At 40.8% G+C, this 24,856-nt stretch overlaps 1 protein-coding gene across 1 annotated transcript in view; it reads left to right on the top strand.

The window, feature by feature from the left end:
* The first annotated feature begins 6,277 nt into the window (after nucleotides 1-6,277).
* LOC129857775 (ER membrane protein complex subunit 2-like) overlaps nucleotides 6,278-24,856 on the top strand; it is a 56,981-nt gene continuing 38,402 nt past the window's right edge. The window contains exons 1-3 of the mRNA XM_055926328.1: nucleotides 6,278-6,374; nucleotides 11,479-11,592; nucleotides 24,299-24,363. Of these exons, the coding sequence (XP_055782303.1) occupies nucleotides 6,335-6,374; nucleotides 11,479-11,592; nucleotides 24,299-24,363 (219 nt within the window). The 5' untranslated portion in view covers nucleotides 6,278-6,334. The remainder of the gene's footprint in view (nucleotides 6,375-11,478; nucleotides 11,593-24,298; nucleotides 24,364-24,856) is intronic.

Genomic DNA, 24,856 nt, shown 5'->3' on the forward strand with positions numbered 1-24,856 from the left:
ATACCCAATTGTGGCTTGGTGGAAGTTTTAGGAAACTGTGAGAGCTAAGGTGATTAACACATCGAGGTTCCAACTAGAGGGAAACACTTACACAGCAAATAGGGGACCTGCCCGCGTTAGTCATTTGAGGTTACTGAACCGGAGCCTTTCTTGGACCTGAACACTGCTCTGAGGTCTATAGACTTCAGGGCAGACCACATTTTGAATGTTGTTCTTTTATAGGGCTACTGTACTTTACTAATGCGCTGAGTGAGCTCAAAGCTCACAGCCCATGCTCATGTGTGCACAGTTGACATACAAAGATATATGCCCTCACTGGTGGGCTGGCTGCGACAAAGGTTTAACGTGCTATACTGCCCAAAACTAAGGTGGTCTTGCCTATCATATTGGAATCTTCTTGAACGTTGTGTTTACTCACTGTGTATGAAAATGGGTGGTAACGTGACTGCGGAAGGCAGAACTATTTTCAATAGTAGCCCTAGTAGTACCGGATGTTGCTACTTTTTTTTACTACTTCTTCTGTCTGGAAAATTTTATGCGGATTCCTCAGAATGTACTTGTGAATGCAGAATGCACGCCTACGCACTCTGCCCCTTTTTGACACTGAGAGGTGTTAGCATACATCAGGGGTGTCAAACTCATTCCACGGAGGGCCTAGTGTCTGCAGGTCTTTGGTTTTTCCTTTCAATAAAGCCCTAGACAACCAGGTGTGGGGAGTTCCTAACTAATTAGTGATGTTAATTCATCAATCAAGTCTAAGGGAGGAGCGAAAACCCGCAGACACTCGGCCCCCCGTGGAATGAGTTTGACACCTGTGGCATACATAAACGTGCACACACAATTATTTACCCCTAATTTATTATATTTTGTTCTCTCATGAGATGGGTTCCAGTCTGGACCATCCAGAATTGGAGGGCCTAGTCCAAGTTCTTGACAGACTAGAATAGAAAGTGGAACCTTGGTGCCAGACTCTGGAGACCGCACCAGGAGGTTGGGGTCAACCCAAAGCAGACCTTTCCAGATGGAGGGCCTGACACCACACTCTCTGTCTGTGTATTGCAAGGCCCCGCTGCATGCGCCTCAGTTCAGCTTGTAGCTGTGGGGAGTTATTGTTGAAGCACAAAGTTGAACCTCCTCCTCCCCCATTGTTCTGCATCACACTCAATCTCTGTGGGGGAGGCAGGGTGGTCTCCAAATTAGTGATGGCGGCTGGGCTATATTTCTGACAGTACCTTAGTCTAGTCGAACACTGCTAAGGTGTTTCTCGGTCAACCAAGCCATGTAGGAAAGGCAAAAACACATAACTAATGAGGAGATTCCAGCAAGACACAGAAATATCACACATCCATGCTAATGAAGAAAGTGATCCAGAGTGGAGCCTTGTAAAACACTACACCAATAACTGGCGTAAATACACAGACCCACTTGCTCATTTCTGTTTCCTTGAATTAAAATTAAAAGGTTGTGAACGCTATAGGCGGAGGCCTTTGGAGACTGTGTGGGTTTGTGGCCACACATGATCCATCTGTCAGTATATCCCAGTCCAATAAAAGGATGCTGTCAGAAACAACAATACATTTCTGCATGTAGAAAAATTATCCATCTCTTGATGTGTGTGTCTTTCAGAGGAAAAATTATTTTCAGCTTTTCCTAACTGGATCAACTTAAAAGGCCAACAGTGATAAGCCAGGGATTCCATGAAAAACCTCAGCTCTGTAGTTCTCTGAACGCCTCCTCAGTCAACGATTCCAAGAGAGGGATAAAGGCAGACAGTGCCAAAGACACCCACCACCAGCCTCTCTTCTCTCTATTATCTGTCAAAAAATAAATCAAAACGATCTGAAGACAAATGCCTCTGTGCTGGATGTTGCAAAGCCAAGCATCTCCTCTCAATCTGAATGCCAGTATCTCATATGAATTTCAATTATTCTTTTAGATATGCATCACCTCGCGCGCAGTCCGTGTCAGGTTATAAATCAGCAGCCCACACTCCTAATCCAGAGCCCAATGCTGACATCAGCAGAGTCCAATTCGATGGCAGTGGGATCTGGGTTATCGACCGAGCCAGGGGGCCAGAAAACAATACAAACTCACAGGCAAGGCACCCAGTTGCACCAAGCATGGCAGAACATCTGCACAGCACATGTCCACTTTTTACACCAAGAGTAACATGTAAATACTTTTCTAACCCCAAAGAATCCTCACATGGCCACGTGTCATATTATGTCTTAGGAAACAGAGGAAAAGTTGTGTGTGTGTGTGTGTGTGTGTTGTAAGGATGTATGTTCATGTGATGCTGAAATCCTGTAGTTAGTACACTTCAGTAATATTATGCACTAAAAAAAGAGAGAGAATATTTGACCCCCTCGGCCCCAACCCTACAGTACCTCACCGAACCCTGTTCCCATGCTCACTCCTCATGATATACATAGCTTGATTTCCCCTTTAGAATTATCTCTGAGAACAAGACATTACAGGGAATGCAGTTATCTCCGAATGTGTGGTCATGGACATTCTTCCTGGAATCGAAATGTGAAATCCAATAACTCCATGATCATGCCATTTAGCAATGGCTTCCGCCAAAGAAGGGATGGGATTCATTTATACTTCTTCATCTGGATTCAGAATTTCTGGAATGATTGCAGTTACATATATTTATGTAAGTTAGTTGAAGGCTCAGAAAAAAAACAGTCTCAAAACAATTGGAGGAAAGTAGTTATGAGAGTGAACAAGAGCCATAACTTCTCTCAATGGTAAACCTCAACTCGGACTCCCGGGAGGATGTGGAAGTGATCCATGTTTCAAGCTGTAACAATAGCTTTGGGCTAAAGGTCAGACCGCTACTGCTCAGGATACCGTTACTTAGAAGTATCCTCTTTAAGGACACTCCAATTAAGGCTCTGCTCAGAGTAAACTTTTTTTCCTCATCTTAATCAGTTCCAGTATAAAGTTATGTGAGGAAATCAACATCCAAACATGAAAGAGGCTCTCTACAGTAGATGACAGATTGGTCACTGTATGGGGTATCATATGTGCGTGAGAAGTTAACATTCAAAGTGTGAATCTGTATCCTTTCCTTAAGAATACAGTCACTGATAAAGGAGAAATAATGTTCCATATTGCAGCATAATATCAAGCACCTTTTATTTCTAACACAGGTTGGCATTGAAAGATGAAACATTTCTCTCACACTATTGTTGAATTAAAATGGAAAAGTTAACTCCACTAGACTGCTCAACTACTAGGATAAAGTCAAGGACATCTGAATTCACCTTCAAGCCTCATACTTAATCAGGGATTTAGTTGATTTTGTACCTCTAAAATGTACCCATATCTTGATGGGACATTTCATACCTGCCTAAATTGCAGTGGGTTACTTGTGGGTGAACACACCTGGACACACATGGGGAATAAGTCTTTTGAGAGTCTTCTCTTGCCTGGTGATGTTAAACTTGTTTAAAATTAATTTAATGAGAAAGAACGGTGACATTAAATTCAATCCAGCAACACATAATGTACTGCATGTGGTAATACACTACTCTACTATGAGCAATCACACTACTACACTAGGTGTCAGGGGAGCCATACATCCTGAGCTTCTAACTGTGTGAGTAATGTCAATTACTTGTGCGGGCGCTGACATTGAGCTGAATATTGTTCTTGGCATTGAAACCTAGGGAGAGGGAGTGAGAGAGTGAGGTAGCTAAATTGTGATGGGCCACAGTTTTCCTGCTCTGGGCCTCTCGCGCAGGCTAAGGGTGAGGTCAAAGGGTGCTACGGAGAGGAGATCATCAGAGGAAACGTGTGCTGAAGTCATCTGTATGTAGAGAGTGATTCTCAGTGAGCTGAAAGCAACTTGGTCAGACAGGGGTCGTAGTCAGCTTTCAAAGCAGACACAGCACAGCTGGCTCCAGAGGGTTAAGCCCAAACATTGTTGCTAATTGCATCTGTCTTCATTTCCCGCAACCGTATGACACCGGTGAAAAATAAAGAAAAGGCTGGAAACTAACAGGAACCGTTTCAAAACCGCAGAGCACCTAAACGCCACATCAATTATCAGGTCGTAACTGTTCATTTTAGTGATTGCCAACTCTGATTGCTTCTGTCAGAAATCAAAATATAATGCCTGTGCAGTGTTTCTACTGTAAGCTTGTCTTTTTGAAGACAAGGAAAGGCGACTGAAAGGAAAAATATATATACAGTGGACAAAACATTATGAACATGTTCTTTCCATGACATGGACTGACCAGGTGAATCCAGGTGAAAGCTACGATCCCTTATTGATGTCACTTGTTAAATCCACTTCAATCAGTGTAGACGAAGGGGAGGAGACAGATTTAAGAAGGGTTTTTAAGCCTTGATACAATTGAGATTTGGATTGTGTATGTGTGCCATTCAGAGGGGGAATGGGAATGGTAGTAGGTGCCAGCCACACCGGTTTGTGTCAAAAACTGCAACGCTGCTGGGTTTTTCATGCTCAACAGTTTCCCGTGTGTATCACGAATGGCCCACCACCAAAGGACATCCAGCCAACTTGACACAACTGTGCAAAGCATTGGAGTCAGTATGGGCCAGCATCCCCGTAGAACGCTTTCAACACTGTGTAGAGTTCATGCCCCGACGAATTGAGGCTGTTCTGAGGGCAAAAGTGAGGGGTGGTGTGCAACTCAATATTAGGAAGTTGTTATTAAGGTTTTGTACACTCGGTGTATTGTCTGTCCCATGTGCCGTATGTGGGGCTCTCGGAGCATGAAAACCTACGTGAGCAGCAGTCAAGGAGCACAATTTGGGTTGTTGCTATTGATCTCTCCTCATTGTGATATTCTAGCTGAGTGACCCTCTCCAAGGTAAACAGCAGCCGTATATTGAGATTTAATCATTTTTCTTTCACGACCTCCAGATACACCTGCAACTCACGCTGCCAACGTTAAAGACAGCTTGTTAAACCTGTGCACAGTACAGAGGTCCTTTACCATCATGGCCTCATCCGCTGAGTCAGGCCCCACCGTCTTTTCTGGTCGTCGGTGCGGGTCGGGAAGAGAGCAGGGCCCTGGCAGAGAAGGGAAGGCCCTTTACCCCGAAGGACAGTGTTTGCTTGTTTTAATGTGGTCGCCTCAGTATTTTGGTTTCCAGCAAAAACCCAACCATATATCAACTGACTGCCATGTGCAGACTTGAAAATTACAAGTCCATGGATCGTTTGAGCTGAACGTAAGTTCAACCGCACATAATGTTATTTTTTGTATCCCTGACAGAGATGATGACATTTTATAGTCCTCTTGTGCACTTGTACTTGCCCAATAACAACCATGCTCTGCCTTTATACAATGGCAGTGTCCTGTAACAAAACATAGTCCTGTTGATCTCAGACAATAGAACAATAACAGAGTATCTACATTGCAGTGAGAGGTATTGGGGATGACATCAGGATTCTGAAATGTTTCTGTAAGTGAGTTTGTGTTGAGTCCACCTCAACAAGTGCGTAATGTGGTAGAGGAGTGTGGCTTGTAACTTACAAAGTCAACGACGTGGGATCGACAGTCAGAGGCCCCTTGAGAGGGAAATCAAGAAAAGAAAGGGACAAATGTGCTTTCAACAAACAAGTCTTCCACTCCTGACATTCTGCTTAACCTACTTAAGAAGAAAATGAATTACACAACTAAACATGAGACTATGAGACTATGACCCCTTTCCAGTCCTCCCTGGTAACAACCACAAATCTAACCAGGCCTCATGAAAGCTAGGTGTAAGATGAATATACATTTAGCGTGAGCAGCATTGCAGAGCTCGGAGACCTAAACCTCTAGAGAGGGCTAGCGTTACGATTCAGGGCCTGTTTTGTGGTCAGTTGGAACAAGGTAATTTTAGGCCCAGTTACATAAATAATAACTGGAGGCAGTGTGTTAATCAGCGCTGTCAGATTGAATACCTGGGTATGATGGGGGAAAGGGTCAGAGCAAGTGCATGCATTGCTTTTGTTTACATCTAGTCCTACATCCAGCACTGTCATAACTCTTATGCTAACCAGTCTGTTATGATTGATCTTCTAATTTCTATAAAAAACTGACAGTTTACACCCCACCACTCAATCACATTACACTCATGTTAATAGCAGAATAGCAGAAAAAACAATAGAAGCAGCAGAAATATTAAAGTACATAGAAATTAATAAAATACATTGAACATGTCTCAAAAATATGTTTGACTATTCTCGAGCTTGTACGTAGATTGAATGATCATTTGTTTTACACTATTCAGAGAGTAAAGGCTCAGTGAGCAGAAAGAAACAAGCCACACCCAGTTCAATGACGTTGAACCTGTGCTGCCAAGAAAGATGGCGTCGGTATCAGAAATGTACGATGTAACCTGGGAAGGTAAACACAGACGATTAAACGTTTTAATGTACTTTATGACTGAATGGGTGCTGTTAAATCTTTGTATAATTCGACGTAGTGCATTTTAACTATCGTTCGGGGGATGTAGCTGCGTATGTCCATCTCATCAAGCCAACTGCTAACTTGTTAGCTCAGCTTGCTAACACGAGAGCCACTTGGCTAGCACATTACTTCTGCCTATCTTTCTTATTTCATTTTTTTTAGCGACGTTTGCTAGCTAACGTTAAGCATTGATTAATCTGTTATTGTTGACATTTTGTATCCCATTGTCGTAGCTAACAGTCCACAGCATGTGTGAGTTTTCAAGGATACACAGCAGGCTAAGCTAGCTAGCCAGCATAGGTACCTAACGCCTGTCAGCTGATTATAGCTAAGTTAGTTAGCTAGCTAGCTACCTGCTGTCATTGTTCCGCCTCATTAGATGGCTTGCTAAAATACACGGTCTTGCAGTGGATACTACTAATAGGCAGGGAAAACCTGTTTTGGTGATTTCTTGTCCATCATCAAAGTAAATCACAGCACGTTTTTGGTATCTTTCAACAGTTACCTGATTAGTTAAGTACAATGCCATTGGAAATTGTTGTAAATGCAATTTATGTACCTAAAACTGACATTTAAAATTATGCTGTAGCTGCTTCCTGTTGACTAGACATATTGATAATTAGCATATTGCCAAAATACTGTTTTAAAGTGTCCAAATCAATATGCAGAAACAGTTTGTGTGCATTGCCTTTGGAAAGTATTAATTTCCCTTGAGGTGCGTTATTTGTAAATTATTTTGTACATAATGTTTCTGCCACTGTCTCTTATGATCGAAAATAGCTTCTAGAAATCAGGACAGTGATTTACTCACCTTGTATTTAAATACATTTTTATTTAACAATTCGGACTAGAGGGATTTACTCCTGACACCAACAAGGCCCTCATCTACCTACGTTATATAGGTATGCACGTCAGCTTTGACATCGGTTTTGCACATCGGCGTTAAACTAGACGTTGGGCCAATGTGCTTAGGATATATTGTGCATCCTTAGTACATACCCCAACAAGAAGCCAAGGATTACAGGCAACATCCGCACTGAGCTAAAGGGTAGAGCTGCCATTTTCAAGGGGCGGAACTCTAACCCGGAAGCTTATAAGAAATCCCGCTATGCCCTCCGCCGAACCAGCAAACAGGCGAAGAGTCAATACAGGACTAAGATCAAATCGTACTACACCGGCCCCAATGCTCGTCAGATGTGGCATGGCTTGCAAACTATTACAGACTACAAAGGGAAGCACAGCCGCGAGCTGCCCAGTGACACGAACCTACCAGACGAGTTAAATGACTTCTATGCTCACTTCGAGGCAAGTAACACTGAAACATGCATGAGAGCATCAACTGTTCCGGATGACTGTGTGATCACACTCTCCGCAGCCGATGTGAGTAAGACCATTGAACAGGTCAACATTCACAAGGTGGCGGGACCAGACGGATTACCAGGACGTGTACTCCGAGCATGTGCAGACCAACTGGCAAGTGTCTTCACTGACATGTTCAACCTCTCCCTGTCAGTCTGTAATACCAACATGTTTCAAGCAGACCACCATAGTCCCTCTGCCCAAGAACACTAAGGTAACCTGCCTAAATGACTACCGCCTCGTCGCACTCACGTCTGTAGCCACGAAGTGCTTTGAAATGCTGGTCATGGCCCACAACAACACCATTATCCCAGAAGCCCTAGACCCACTCCAATTTGCATAACGCCCCAACAGTTCCACAGATCATGCAATCTCTATTGCACTCCACAATGCCCTTTCCCACCTGGACGAAAGGAACACCTATGTGAGAATGCTATTCGACTACAGTTCAGAGTTCAACACCACAGTGCACTCAAAGCTCATCACTCAGCTAAGGACCCTAGGACTAACACATCCCTCTGCAACTGGATCCTGGACATCCTGACAGGCCGCCCCCAGGTGGTAAGGGTAGGTAACAACACATCCGCCACGCTGATCCTTAACATGCGGGCGCCTCAGGATTGCGTGCTCATTCCCCACCTGTACTCCCTGTTCACTCATGACTGCATGGCCAGGAACGACTCCCAACACGATCATTAAGTTTACTGATAACACAACAGTGGTAGGCCTGATCACCAACAACGATGAGACAGCCTATAGGGAGGAGGTCCGAGACCTGGCTGTGTGGTGCCTGGACAACTCCCTCAACGTGATCAAGACAAAGGAGATGATTGTGGACTACAGGAAAATGAGGACAGAGTACGCCCCCATTCTCATCGACAGGGCTGTAGTGGAGCAGGTTGAGAGCTTCAAGTTCCTTGGTGTCCACATCACCAACAAACTGCCATGGTCCAAGCACTCTAAGACCGTCGTGAAGAGGTCACGACAATGCCTATTCCCCCTTAGGAGACTGAAAAGATTTGGCATGGGTCCTCAGATCCTCAAAAAGTTCTACAGCTGCGCAATCGAAGCATCCTGACTGGTCGCATCACTGCCTGGTATGGCAACTGCTTGGCCTCTGACCGCAAGGCACTACAAAGGGTAGTGCGTAGGGCCCAGTACATCACCGGGGCAAAGCTTCCGGTGATGTAATGGCTTGAGTCAATAAGTATTCATCCCCTTTGTTATGGCAAGCCTAAATAAGTTCAGGAGTAAAAATTTGTTTAAGTTGCATGGACACTGTGTGCAATAATAGTGTTTAACATGATTTTTTAAATTACTACCTCATCTCTGTACCCCACATACAATTATCTTACAGATTCAACCACAAAGACCAGGGAGGTTTCCCAATGCCTCGCAAAGAAGGGCACCTATTGGTTGATGGGTAAAAAGAGAAAAAAAGCAGACACTGAATATCCATTTGAGCATGGTGACTTTAAAACAGTTACAGAGTTTAATGGCTGTCATAGGAGAAAACAGGATGGATCAACAACATTTTATTTACTTCACAATACTAACCTAATTGACAGAGTGAAAAGAAGGAAGCCTGTACAGAATAAAAAAATATTACAAAACATGCATCAGGGCTTTTTGAGTTTGATAATGAAAAAATGATCACATTTCGGTTTTGTTTGTTTTTAGACTTTAAATTCACTATGCATTATGTGGGTTGAATTCTGTAACACAGAATAAAACAATTAAACTCCCATGATGGTAGTGACTACCCATTACTGCTTACCACATATTAACCATTTATTCACATTACATTGCTTAAAATATTTCAGTTGTGTATATTACATGTGTTTTATTTGATGACTTTATTTATTTTCAAGTCATCTCATCTCTATAGAGCTGCTGCCTATGCTGTCTGACAAAATCACTTTTTGTAGTTCTTCAAAGTAAATAAGGCATACTTTTATGACAGCTGAATACCAACTATCAATCACTTAGATCATGTATTATCAGTTAGAGAACTCACAAAGCAGCAACTGCACTTTATCACCTCACGATCGCGCATTCTTCTCTCTTCCGTAGCAGGCGAAAAGAAACAGGATGCACAATGGATTATGGTCATTGTCGTTAATTACCACTTTTTATGTGCTAAACTATGTAGAGTATGGGCCTGTTGGAAACTACAACTTCCTACTACATCACACAGTTAGGGCTTGGTCCGATTATGTCTAGAGAAACTGTGCGATGTACGCAATGAGCTCACAGGAAAAAAACGAATGTAAAGTAATACTGCAACAAATGTGGCAAAGTAATTCATTAACTTGTCCTGAATTCAAAGTGTTATGTTTGAGGCAAATCCAATACAACAGATTACTGAGTACCATGAACCGTACTTTAAAGCATTGTGGTGGCTGCATCATGTTATGGGTATGCTTGTAATCGTTAAGGACCGGGGAGTTTTTCAGGATAAAAAGAAACAAAATGAAATCCTTGTCAGATTTTCTGTTTGTAAATTCAGTGTTTCGCTCTCGGAGCGTACACTGGACGCTCTGGCTGAGTAGGGTTGATCCGAGCGTTCTGACCTCACAACGGCAGTCAAGCACCCAAGCTAACGTTGGCTACTTCCAGACACAAATGAGAATCTCACTGACCATTTTACTCGTCCTAGCAGACCTGGATAGGATGTTATCCAGAGCGTTGGTAACTGTGCTGCAGTCAACAAATTTAATTTTCCCATTACCGGCGTTTACTGATGTTTTACCAACGTTTACTGACACCGGCCATATTCAGCGGATGTTGAGCGTTAGTAAATTCATCAGTTATTCTGTCGGAATAGATAGCCAGAGTGAATCTACGAACACACCCCTTGTTTGGTCAGCGTTGTATCAAGTCACTCCGGTTCACACTGACTGTGGCGTGTGCAGAAAGTAGCCCACCACTTTATCCAACTGATCTGTCGATAGTGCCTGCTAAATTTGGGTTATCAGTGTTGTTGAGAAAAGTAGCAAAACTTTTGTAGTTCTCGATGGCAAATGTGTTATCTTTCAAAAACGGCACGGTAGAAAGGGCTGTCACAGCTCACGTTATAGACAGAAGCACGCTACATGGCCGACCAATCCAAACTCGTCTCCAGGCATGTCCAGCCCATCCATTATCTCAGCCAAACTAATTGAACAGTCCAGGTGTGCAAAGCTATATAGGCTTACCCAGAAACACTCACAGCTGTAATTGCTGCCAAATGTGATTCAAACATGTATTGACTCAGGGTACTTATGTAGTCAAGATATATATATTTATATTTTTCAATATTTTACAAAATGTGCATTTTTATTTTGTGTTGATTGTTGACAAAAAAATGACAAATCCATTTTAATTCCACACAATAAAATACTTTCTGATGGCACTGTATGTCAGGAACCAGTAGGTAGCCCAGATTTTAGAGGTGGACCAGTAACCAGAAAAAGTGTGCACTGAACTGCGTACTAGAGTAGAGGGCTGCTGGGTCAGGATCATTACCATCCACTACCTTTGTGCTATTGAGCAAGTTAACCCAATTGCTCCAGGGGCTGGTAGTGTGCTGCTCACTCTTGTGTGTGTGCGCTCTACCTGATTCAATATGATGTTATATGAAAGCATGTCATTTTTATATTGCCTGAATCCTGAGAAATGTTTTCGATAATTGTGTTCACAGAAATGAGAGATAAGCTGCGGAAGTGGAGGGAGGATAACCACAGAAACAGTGAGCAAATCGTGGATGTTGGTGAAGAATTGATAAGTGAGCATGCGTCCAAACTTGGAGATGACAGTAAGTGCATTAAATCACCAGTCACGTCAGACCAATTTCTAATGCTGTTGTAGTAGGCAGAATCTCTTTGTACACAATGATCCACAACACTAGCCATCCATCACAAGATGTTTGGGAGACACCAACTTCATTTGTCAATTTGGTTCCATTCTTGATTTATTTTATTAATTGAAGATAAAGTAGCGTTATAATAGGAAGGATTTGAACTACATGTCGACCGATTTAATCGGAATGTAATTAGGGCCGATTTTCAAGTTTTCATAACAATCGGTAATCGGTATTTTTGGATGCCGATTTAATTTTTTTAATGTATTTTTATTTAACTAGGCAAGTCAGTTATGAACACGTTATTATTTTCAATGACGGCCTATGAACGGTGGGTTAACTGCCTTGTTCAGGGGCAGAACGACAGACTTTTACCTTGTCAGCTCAGGGATTCAATTTTGCAACCATCCGGTTACTAGTCCGACGCTCTAACCACCTGCCTTACATTGCACTCCACGAGGAGACTGCGTGGCAGGCTGACTACCTGTTACGTGAGGGCAGCAAGAAGGCAAGGTAAGTTGCTAGCTAGCATTAAACTTTATCTTATAAAAAATAATCAATCTTAACATAATCACTAGTTAACTACACATGGTTGATGATATTACTAGTTTATCTAGCGTGTCCTGCATTGCATATAATCGATGCGGTGCCTGTTAATTTCTCATTGAATCACAGCATACTTCACCAAACGGGTGATGATTGAACAAGCTCATTCATGAAAAAAACGCTCGTTGCACCAATGTGTACCTAACCATAAACATCAACTCCTTTCTTTAAAATCAATACACAAGTATACATTTTTAAACCTGCATATTTAGTTAATATTGCCTGCTAACATGAATTTCTTATAACTAGGGAAATTGTGTCACTTGTCTTGCGTTCCGTGCAAGCAGTCAGGGTATATGCAGCAGTTTGGGACGCCTGGCTGTTTGCGAACTGTGTGAAGACCATTTCTTCCTAACAAAGACCGTAATTAATTTGCCAGAATTTAACATAATTATGACATAACATTGAAGGTTGTACAATGTAATATTTAGACTTAGGGATGCCATCCGTTAGATAAAATACGTAACGGTTCTGTATTTCACTGAAAGAATAAACGTTTTGTTTTCGAAATGATAGTTTCCGGATTCGACCATATTAATCACCTAAGGCTCGTATTTCTTTGTGTTATTATTTAATAATTAAGTCTATGATTTGATATAGCAGTCTGACTGAGCGATGGTAGGCAGCAGCAGGCTCGTAAGCATTCATTCAAACAGCACTTTCGTGCGTTTTGCCAGCAGCTCTTCCCTGTGCTTCAAGCATTGAGCTGTTTATGACTTCAAGCCTAACAACTGCCGAGATTAGGCTGGTGTAACTGATGTGAAATGGCTAGCTAGTTAGCGGAGTGCGCGCTAATAGCGTTTCAATCGGTGACGTCACTCGCTCTGAGACATTGAAGTAGTTGTTCTCCTTGCTCTGCAAGGGCCGGGGCTTTGTGGAGCGATGGATAACGATGCTTCGAGGGTGGCTGTTGTCGATGTGTTCCTGGTTCGAGCCCAGGTAGGGGCGAGGAGAGGGACGGAAGCTATACTGTTACACTGGCAATACTAAAATGCCTATAAGAACATCCAATAGTCAAAGGTATATGAAATACAAATGGTATAGAGAGAAATAGTCCTATAATTCCTATAATAACTACAACCTAAAACTTCTGGGAATACTACCTGGGAATATTGAAGACTCATGTTAAAAGAACCACCAGCTTTCATATGTTCTCATGTTCTGAGCAAGGAACTTAAACGTTTAGCTTATTTACATGGCACATATTGCACTTTTACTTTCTTCTCCAACACTTTTTGTTTTTGCATTGTTTAAACCAAATTGAACATGTTTCATTATTTATTTGAGGCTAGATTTTATTGATGTATTATATTAAGTACAAATAAAAGTGTTCATTCAGTATTGTTGTAATTATCACTATAACAAATAAATAAAAATATCAAATTGGCCGATTAATCGGTATCGGCTTTTTTGATCCTCCAATAATCGGTATCGGCGGCGAAAAATTATAATCGGTCGACCTCTCGTGAACTTTGATGTAGCCTAGACGAGGTGATGTATAGTGTTTTCAGGCATCAAAGACATACACAAAGCCAACATTTACAGTCAGGCAGCATGTTCAATATAGACAACATTTAGTGGCAGGATGGGAAATTAATTAATAGACTGTATTCTCAGTCTAACAGAACATGCAATTACTACAATCTAGATTTAATATAGACTACTATGGTTTGTGGTTTCACTGCAACATGATTGCTAGAACAGGTTGTACAGTAGGCCTGTGACTGATTTGGTCTTGTCACAGTTCTCTGCTCATGAAAACAAGGAAGGGCATCAATCTCTTAAATGACTGGTTGTCCAATGATTCATTAATTCAGTATGGAATCAAGGAGTACTGACTGTTCTTTTGTACAGGCATAGAATAACAGGGAACCAACCTGAGCTCATAAGGATACTGCTGGAGAGATGATTCGGCCTGTGTTATGCTGCGAAGACATTGTATACATGTAGTCCTTTACTCAGTACTTTTTTGAAGCACATTTGGCAGCAGTTACAGCCTCGAGTCTTCTTGGGTATGACGCTACAAGCTTGGCACACCTGTATTTGGGGAGTTTCTCCCATTCTTCTTTGCAGATCCTTTCAAGCTCTGTCAGGTTGGATGGGGATCGTCGCTGCACACCTATTTTCAGGTGTCTCCAGAGATGTTTGATCGGGTTCAAGTCCGGGCTCTGGCCGGGCCACTCATGGACATTGAGACTTGTCCCGAAGCCACTCCTGCGTTGTGTTGGCTGTGAGCTTAGGGTCATTGTCCTGTTGGAAGGTGAACCTTCTCCCCAGTTTGAGGCCCTGTGCGCTCTGGAGTAGGAGTTTTCATCAAGGTTCCCTCTGTACTTTCATCCGTTCATCTTTCCTTTGATCCTGACTAGTCTCTCAGTCCCTGCCACTGAAAAACATCCCCACAGAATGATGCTGCCATCACCATGCTTCACCATAGGGATGGTGCCAGGTTTCCTCCAGACATGACATTCATGGCATTCAGGCCAAAGAATTCAATCTTGGTTTCATCAGACCAGATGATCTTGTTTCTCATGGTCAGTCTTTCGGTGCCTTTTGGCAAACTCCAAGCGAGCTGTCGTGCCTTTTACTGAGGAGTGGCTTCCGTCTGGCCACTCTACCATAAATGCCTGATTGGTGGAATGTTGCTGGAATGTGGAATGTGGAGATGGTTGACCTATTGCAAAGTTCTCTCTTCTCTACAGAGGTACTCTGGAGCTCTGTCAGTGACCAGCCACTGGGGAGCCAGGCCCAGCCAATCAGCATGCGTTTGTCCCCACAAAAGGGCTTTATTAAAGACAGAAATTCTCATCAGCTATCCCCCCCCCCAGACGTTCCGGTTGGACAAACTGCCAAATTCTCTAAAACGACGTTGAAGGCAGTTTGTGGTAGAGAGATTGACATTCTTGTGGCATTGTGTTGTGTGACATCTGCACATTTTAGAGTGACCTTTTTATTGTTCCCCAGCACAATATGTGTGTGATCATGCTGTTTAATCAGCTTCTTGATATGCCACGCCTGTCAGGTGGATGGATTATCTTGGCAAAGGAGAAATGCTTACTAACAGGGATGTAAACATGTGAATGGTGGTGTGCTCAGCCCTCCCTTTCCTGTAGTCCGTGATCAGCTCTTTTGTCTTGCGGACATTGAGGGAGAGGTTGTTGTCCTGGCACCACACTGCCAGGTCTCTGACCACCTCCCTATAGACTGTCGGTGATTAGGCCTACCACTGTTTTCATCAGCAAACTTAATGACGGTGTTGGAGTCATGCACTTCGTCTTGTAACTGTTTTTTGAGCATTGGTAACGTGTCTGGCTCTGGCACTTTGAATGCCTAGTTCTCGCCTCGGAAAGCTTACACTGCCCACCCAAGACGCCACAATATTGATACCTTTCTCATGTAATTTGATCGATTTGTTTGTCAAAGTCAATTTGTGGACCAGGAAAGGGGCTGTTTGGGCCTCAATACAGTGCCTTTAGAAAGTATTCACACCCCTTGACCTTTTCCACTTTTTGTTGTTTTACAGTCTGAATTTAAAATAGATTCAAATGGGATTTTTGGTCACTGGCCTACACACAGTAACCCATCATGTCAAAGTGGAATTATGTTTTTCAATAAAGGCTGAAATGGCATGAGTCAATAACTATTCAGCCCCTTTGTTAATGGCAAGCCGAAAAAAGTTCAGGAATACAAGTTTGCTTAACAAGTCATATTCAGTGGCAAGGAAAATATGTGAACCATTGGTCATAACATTTTATCTGATCTTCATCTAATTCACAACAATAGGCAAACAGTCTGCTTAGACTAAGAACACACAAACAATTATATGGTTTCATGTTTTGACCACACTGTGTAAACATTCACAGTGCAGGGTGGGAAAAGTGTGTGAACCCTTGGATTTAATAACTGGTTGACCCTCCTATGGCAGTAATAACCTCAACCAAATCTTTTCTGTAGTTGCGGATCAGACCTGCGCAATGGTCAGGAGGAATTTTGGACCGTTCCTCTTTGTAAAACTGTTTCAGTTAAGCAATATTCTTGGGATGTCTGATGTGAACCGCTTTCTTGAGGTTATGCCGCAGCGTCTCAATCGTGTTGAGGTCACGACTCTGGCCCACTCCATATTTTCATTTGACGCCATTCTGTTGTTTTAACTGATTTGTTTTGGGCCGTTGTCCTGTTGCATCACCCAACTTCTGTTGAGCTTCAATTGGCGGACAGATAGCATTATGTTCTCCTGCAAAATGTCTTGATAAACTTGGGAGTTCATTTTTCCGTCAATGATAGCAAGCTGTCCCAGCAAAGCAGCCCCAAACCATGATGCTTCCTCCACCATACTTTACAGTTAGGATGAGGTTTTGATGTTGGTGTGCTGTGCCTTTCTTTTCTCCACACATAGTGTTGTGTGTTCCTTCCAAACAATTCTACTTTAGTTTAATCTGTCCACAGAATATTTTGCCAGTAGCGCTGTGGCACATTCAGGTGCTCTTTCTATGGACGCAAAAAGGACATTGTCGAAGTTTAAAATGAAGAGAAGGGAGAGCTAGAAATGTAATGTTTGGAAAATATTTGGTGAAGTGGTAAGAGCAGTGCCAGCTATGTTGTGTGATGATTTTGAAGCACTATACAAATTCAACAGTCATTAGATGGGACTTCAAATAGGCCTATGGCATGTCAAGGGAACTGTGGTCTACTGTTTAAATGTGTTGAATGGAAACTGAAATCTGGACACTGTCTGTAAGTCTATAACCTCGCCACATAGCCTTATAACTCGTGCAGAATTAAGCATTTCTTGCAGGAAAATTATACACCAAATGTAGGCAAAATTTGAACTTGGGTCAGGAGTGAGAAATATGATTTCTTTATTTCTGTATCTTGAGAGAATGCAATGCTCAATTATATACCATCTGTAGAGGTGCTGTCTTTATCATAAAAGTTGATTTTGTATTTCAATCACATAAAATATGCACCAAAGCTGACCTGAAATCTTAAGTCTTTTTCACAGCTTTCTTTTTCCTTACATCCGGTCAAACTGATGCCATTTGGACATTTAGCTTTATTGTATTTTTTTTTAAACGTTGTATTTTCTCCCCAGTTCCTAAACGTATTTGCTCTGTGAATGACCGAGAGACCTTTACTGGTGTCAACTAGATTGAAGCATTCATTCTATCGATATATGACATTATTCTGTTGAGCAAGGGTTTATTTAGTCTTCTAGGGCAACATAAAATGACAAAAGAGAAGCTACATGTATCTAATTATAGACAAGTTGACTAACAAATAGCCTATCAAAATGTTGAAAATTACATGCAGAAACACATCTAAATCAGGCAAAACAAAATTCTGCACCCCCTGTCAAAAAATAATTCTTCTGTCTCTGACTGTAGCCTATAGCGCTTTTTCTATATTTGTGGGTTAGGGTTTGGTGCGGGCCTCAGATTTTCACTTTATCACATATTGTTGGGCGGTTGCGGATAGGCTATTAGCAATTGTGTGCGGGTGCAGGTGAACAAACAACTGACCTGTACACCACTACACCACACACAATTATCTGTTAGGTCCCTCAGTCAAGCAGTGTATTTCAAACACAGATTCAATCACAAAGACCAGGGAGGTTTTCCACTGCCTCCCAAAGGTAGATGGCAAAACAATTTTTAAAGTAGACTGATTATCCCTTTGAGCATGGTGAAGTTATTAATTACACTTTGGATGGTGTATCAATATATCCAGTCACTACAAAGATATAGGCATCCTTCCTAACTAAGTTGCCGGAGAGGAAGGAAACCGCTCAGGGATTTCACCATGAGGCCAATGTTGACTTTAAAACGGTTACATAGTTTTCTCCCCTCACACCCATTAAACTGAGGATGGATCAACAACATTGTAGTTACTCCACAATATTAACCTAATTGACAAAATAAATAAATGAAGCCTGTACAGAATAATAATATTCCAAAACATGCATCCTGTTTGCAACAAGGCACTAAAGTAATACTGAAAAAAAAAAAGTGGCAAAGAATTTTACTTTTTGTCCTGAATACAAAGTGTTATGTTGTGGGCAAATGCAATACAACACATTACTGAGTACCACTCTCCATATTTTCAAGCGTAGTGGTGTCTGCATCACATTATGGGTATGCTTGTAATCGTTAAGGCCTGGGGAGTTTTTCAGGATAAAAAAGAAACAAATGGAGATGCACATGCAAAATCCTAGCTCAAATTCTGGGACTGTCTGCTTTCCACCAGACACTGGGAAATGAATTCACCTTTCAGCAGGATAATAACCTAAAATTGTAGGGAAAATCTACACTGGAGCTTACCAAGAAGACAGTGAATGTTTCTGAGTGGCCGAGTTACAGTTTTGACTTACAGTTTTGACTTAAATATACATGGTATCTATGGCAAGATCTGAAAATGATTGTCTTGCAATGATCAACAACCAATTTGACAGAGCTTGAAGTTTTTTTGAAAATAATAATTAGCATATGTTGAGAAATCTAGGTGTGGAACGCTCTTAGACTTACCCAGACATACTCACAGGTGCTTGTACAAAGTATTGACTCAGGGGTGTTAATGAGATATTTCTGTATTTAATTTTCAATAAAATTGCCAGAATTTCTAAAACGATGTTTTAATTTTGTCATTATGGGGTATTGTGTGTAGATAGGTGAGGAGAAAAATCTATTTAATACATTTTGAATTCAGACTAACAACAAAATGTGTAAATAATTCAAGGGGTATGACTACTTTGAAGGCACTAGTGTAGCCTCAAGCTGTTATTTTTAATCCAAAATAATCAATTTCCACCTCAAAAGGCAAACAGTATAGGCTGGTATCTTTTAAAGCTGGAATCTGTTTGAAACTGCCACATTCGTTTGGGTTATAACAACAAATAGTAACATGACACTGTTAGAACAGTGTTACTAAAGCAGGATCAATAAGTTAGTCAGCTATCTTTGAAAAACAACCAGAAATAACACATTTCTCGTTCATTAAAAAGCTAAACTTGTGTTTTTATCCATTGAATCAATTAGACCATGCCCATTTTCAAGTTTCTTTCTAAAAATGGGACGTTATCCAGCTTACTAGCCTAAATATTTGGATAACTCCTTGATCCTACTTTGTAGTATACCCCGCTGCAGAATATGTACTGCCACTTAAAATTTCGATTTAATTTATTTATATATTTTTTTGCAACGATGCTGAACCCCTCCGTTTCATCAACAAAACAAAAACAATTAAACGCTGGGTTGAACAGGGTTGTTTCACCTTACACGAATTCCATTTTTAATGTGTCACAAGTTCTCAGAAGCCTAGGCCTATTCAGTATTTTTAGTAGGCTTACCAATGTGACTCAACTTTTGAATTGAATGATGCAGAAGCTTGGTAAGGCATTACTTGATTTAAAAAAAAGAACCCATATGTGATGGTTGGTAGCGGTACACTCAGTTTTGCCTTTTGGCTATATAATAGCCTGCTAGTATCTCACTATGTAGTCTTGCTGAACAACTCTGTGAAAGTCTATTTTCCTTGTACTCATTAAGATTCATTCATCGTCTTTATAGAGCAGGGTAAACACTTAACACGCCCCGGTTTTTATTGAAACCAGTTCTTAAATTGGCTGTGAAACAAGATGGCAATTATCAAACAAGAGTTGGAATCATAAAAAGGCAAGAGAAACTCCAGTCGTTTGTTTGTTTTGGCGTATACGTTTTCTTGTTGGGTTTTATTGTCCTTTCTCAATTTACAGTTAGACAGCATTTGGCAGAGAACGTCTGGCGTGCTTGTCGAAACAGACATTTAGCATTAATTCCATTAATTGGATCCAATAGCCAAGCCTATTATTAATCACTGTCTTTTACGGTTACAGTTGATTGATTGAATAAACACTTCAATAAACATTTCATCTTTATTTTTAAACCACTGGATGAAATGTATCGGGCAATGTTGATAAACGTTGTGAATAAGGCGTCACACCGTAACTGGTTAGAATATCACAGCGAAATGAGGGGAAATGACATAATATTCTGCTGCCCTGGATAACAGCTGTGTTATCTTCTCTTTCTCTGTGTTTTAGGAACGGGCTGCGTAACGTTGTCTTTTGTATGGAGTTGTACATTATCTTATGAAGTTTAGAACATTTTCTATGAAGAATGAAATCTTAGAAAACCAGCAGAATTTGATCTATATGGCCTTAACTTGGTCTGTGGTCTTTTACCATGATTGATTCTCTAAATTAGGCTTAATATAACTTTTTTTGTGTATTGAACTGCATAAAACATACATGGGATAGATTTTCCCTTGTCCATCCAGTCCTTTAAATACATGGTTTTATTTCTATGCAGCACATATGGTTGATTATTAATAAAACAAGTGTGAGGATTGAGAGAAATTCTACTTGTAACTAGAGGTCTACCAATTATTGGAGGACCAAAAAAAGCTGATGCCGATTTTTATATTTTTATTTTTGTAATAATGACAATTACAACAATACTGAATGAACACTTTTATTTTAACTTAATACATCAATAAAATAAATTTAGCCTCAAATAAATAAACATGTTCAATTTGGTTTAAATAATGCAAAAACACAGTGTTGAAGAAGAAAGTCAAAATTCAATATGTGCCATGTTAATAAGCTAACGTTTAAGTTCCTTGCTCAGAACATGAGAACATATGAATGATTGTGGTTCCTTTTAACATGAGTCTTCAATATTCCCAGGTAAGAAGTTTTAGGTTGTAGTAATTATAGGACTATTTCTCTCTATACCATCTGTATTTCATATACCTTTGACTACTGGATGTTCTTATAGGCACTTTAGTATTGCCAGTGTAACAGTATAGCTTCCGTCCCTCTCCTCGCCCCTACCTGGGCTCGAACCAGGAACACATCGACAACAGCCACCCTCGAAGCATCGTTACCCATCACTCCACAAAGCCCTGGCCCTTGCAGAGCAAGGAGAACAACTACTTCAATGTCTCAGAGCGAGCGACGTCACCGATTGAAACGCTATTAGCACGGACCCCGCTAACTAGCTAGCCATTTCACATCGGCTACACAAGCCTAATCTCGGGAGTTGATAGGCTTGAAGTCATAAACAGCTCGATGCTTGAAGCACAGCGAAGAGCTGCTGGCAAATGCAGGAAAGTGCTGTTTGAATGAATGCTTACGAGCCTGCTGCTGCCTACCACCGCTCAGTTAGACTGCTATATCAAATCATAGACTTAATTATAACATAATAACACACAGAAATACGAGCCTTAGGTGATTAATATGGCTGCAATCGATATGACAGCCACAGCCAGTGAAAGTGCAGGGCGCCAAATTCAAAAAAACAAAATCTCATCATTAAAATTCCTCAGACATACATGTGTCTTATACAATTTTAAAGGTTATCTTGTTGTTAATCCCACAAGTGTCCGATTTCAAATATGCTTTTCAGCGAAAGCACTACAAACGATTGTTAGTTCACACCAAACCACAATAAGCACAGCCATTTTTCCAGCCAATGATAGGAGTCACAAAAAGCACAAATATGTATAAAATTAATCAGTAACCTTTGATCTTCATCAGACGACACTCATAGGACTTCATGTTACACAATACAAATATGTTTTGTTTGATAAAGTTCATATTTATATTTAAAAAATCTAAGTTTATATTGGCGCATTACATTCACTAGTTCCAAAAACATCCAGTGATTTTGCATAGCCACATCGTTTCAACAGAAATACTCATCTTAAATGTAGATGATAATACAAGTTATACACATGGAATTATAGATATACCTCTCCTTAATGCAACCACTGTGTCAGATTAAAAAAAAAAAACTTTACGGAAAAAGCAAACCATGCAATAATCTGAGACGGAGCTCAGAACAATAGTCAAATTAGCCGCCATGTTGGAGTCAACAGAAACCAGAAATTACATGATAAATTATCCCTTACCTTTGATGATCTTCATCAGAATGCACTCCCAGGAATCACAGGTCCACAATAAATGCTTGATTTGTTTGATAATGTCCGTTATTTACGTCCAATTAGCTACTTTGGTTAGCGTGTTTGGTAAACAATTCCAAAGTCACGAAGCGCGTTCACTAAAACGTGACGAAATGTCCAAAAATTCCGTAACAGTCAGTAGAAAAATGTCAAAAGATGTATTGAATCAATCTTTAGAATGTTTTTAACATAAATCTTGAATAACGTTCCAACCGGAGAATTACATTGACTTCAGATGAGCGATGGAACGGAGCTCCCTCTCATGTGAACGCGCATGGTCAAAGTATGGACTAATTCTCCTCTCATCCGGCCCCCTTCACAGTAGAATCATCAAAGTTCTACAGACTTTTGACATCTAGTGGAAGCCGTAGGAAGTGAATACTCATTCATATCTCGCTGTAATTTCAATGGGATCTTGGTTGAAACTCGACCAGCCTCAGAATTTCCACTTCCTCTTTGGATTTATTCTCAGGTTTTTGCCTGCCATATGAGTTCTGTTATACTCACAGACATAATTCAAACAGTTTTAGAAACTTCAGAGTGTTTTCTATCCAATACTACTAATAATATGCATATATTAACAACTATGACTGAGGAGCAGGCCGTTTACTCTGGGCATCTCTGGGCATCTCTGTGCACCTTTCATCCAAGCTGCTCAATACTGACCCTGCAGCCATAAGAAGTTAATATGGTCAAATCCGGAAACTATCATTTCAAAAACAAAACGTTTTTTCTTTCAGTAAAATACGGAACCATTCCGTATTTTATCTAACGGGTGGCATCCCTAAGTCTAAATATTGCTGTTACATTGCACAACCTTCAATGTTATGTCATAATTATGTTCAATTCTGGCAAATTAATTACGGTCTTTGTTAGGAAGAAATGCTCTTCACACAGTTCGCAAACAGCCAGGCGTCCCAAACTGCTGCATATACCCTGACTGCTTGCACGGAACGCAAGACAAGTGACACAATTTCTCTAGTGAAAAGAAATTCATGTTAGCAGGCAATATTAACGAAATATGCAGGTTTAAAAATATATACTTGTGTATTGATTTTCAAGAAAGGCATTGATGTTTATGGTTAGGTACACATTGGTGCAACGAGTGTTTTTTTTCATGAATGCACTTGTTCAATCATCACCCGTTTGGTGAAGTAGGCTGTGATTCAATGAGAAATTAATTAACCGGCACCGCATCGATTATATGCAACGCAGGACAAGCTAGATAACTACACATGGTTGATGATATTACTAGTTTAACTAGTGATTATGTGAAGATTGTTTGTTTTTTATAAGATACGTTTAATGATAGCTAGCAACTTAAATTGGCTTCTTGCTACACTCACCTAACAGGTAGTCAGCCTGCCACGCAGTCTCCTCGTGGAGTGCAATGTAATCGGCCACAATCGGTGTCCAAAAATGCTGATTACCGATTGTTATGAAAACATGAAATCGGCCCTAATTAATTGGCCATTCCGATTAATCGGTCGACCTCTACTTGAAAGCAATTCCCCAGTATTCAAGGGCTAGATAGCAGACATTATTTTAGGACTGAGTGGTGTTATGCGTTTCTGAGTTACATTTAAGTCATTTAGCAGACGCTCTTATCCAGAGCGACTTACAAATTGGTGCATTCACCTTATGACATCCAGTGGAACAGCCACTTTACAACAGTGCATCTAAATCTTTTAAGGGGGGGGGGGGGGGGGGGTCAGAAGGATTACTTTATCCAGAGTTGATAGGAAACCATGACTAGATAGCAGGCAGACATTATTTTCCCTGTTCAAGATATTGTGATGTGAAAGTGAAAAGTTTGAAGTGAATGCCCACAGTTGAAAAGAAGCATGCTTGGAGAGCAGATGGGGCCTAATCCCTATTCCTGTTGAGACATCACTTAGGGCCGTCTCCTGTCCTTCCTATGATCCAGTAGAAAAAGAAGAAAGCACCTTGTGTTACAGTCAGAACTAATACTGTGTTAACAGTCTGTCAATTCATCATGTTTTGATGTTCTGCCTGACACTATACTGGAATATTAAAACCGTGCTTTTTCTCCTGTGCCCAGTATGGATAATTTATGAGCAGGTGATGATAGCTGCGCTGGACTGCAGTCGGGATGATTTGGCTTGGGTAAGTGAACTACCAACAGCTGCCACACACACCCAACGACCTCAAAGCCCATCTCTCACAGTCATTGCTACTTCGTCACCCACAATGCCAAATGTGAAAATATTTTTATTTGGCCACAAATATTACTCCATCTGTCTGTACTTTGGAAAAAAACATTTGCTGAGCAGTGTTGGAATAATGGAGGGTAAAAAATGCACTATAGATGAACACAGTGTTAGCTGTAAACCTTTATGGAGTTTAACTCCCTCTTGTTGATTCATCTGCCATCACAGAGTTAACTAATAGATATGTTACAGATTGTGTTACTTAAAGTGCTTTCAGAAAGTATTCACACCCCTTGACTTTTACACATTTTGTTGTTACAAGGTGGGATTAAAATGTATTGAATTGTCATGTTTTATCAATGATCTACACAAAGTAATCTGTAATGTCAGTGGAAGAAACATTTGTAAAAGAATTATGAAAAAGAATATATCTTGATTACATGAGTGCC

The sequence above is a fragment of the Salvelinus fontinalis genome, chromosome 6 (genome assembly GCF_029448725.1).
Source record: "Salvelinus fontinalis isolate EN_2023a chromosome 6, ASM2944872v1, whole genome shotgun sequence".
In the NCBI taxonomy this organism is placed as follows: Eukaryota; Metazoa; Chordata; class Actinopteri; order Salmoniformes; family Salmonidae; genus Salvelinus; species Salvelinus fontinalis.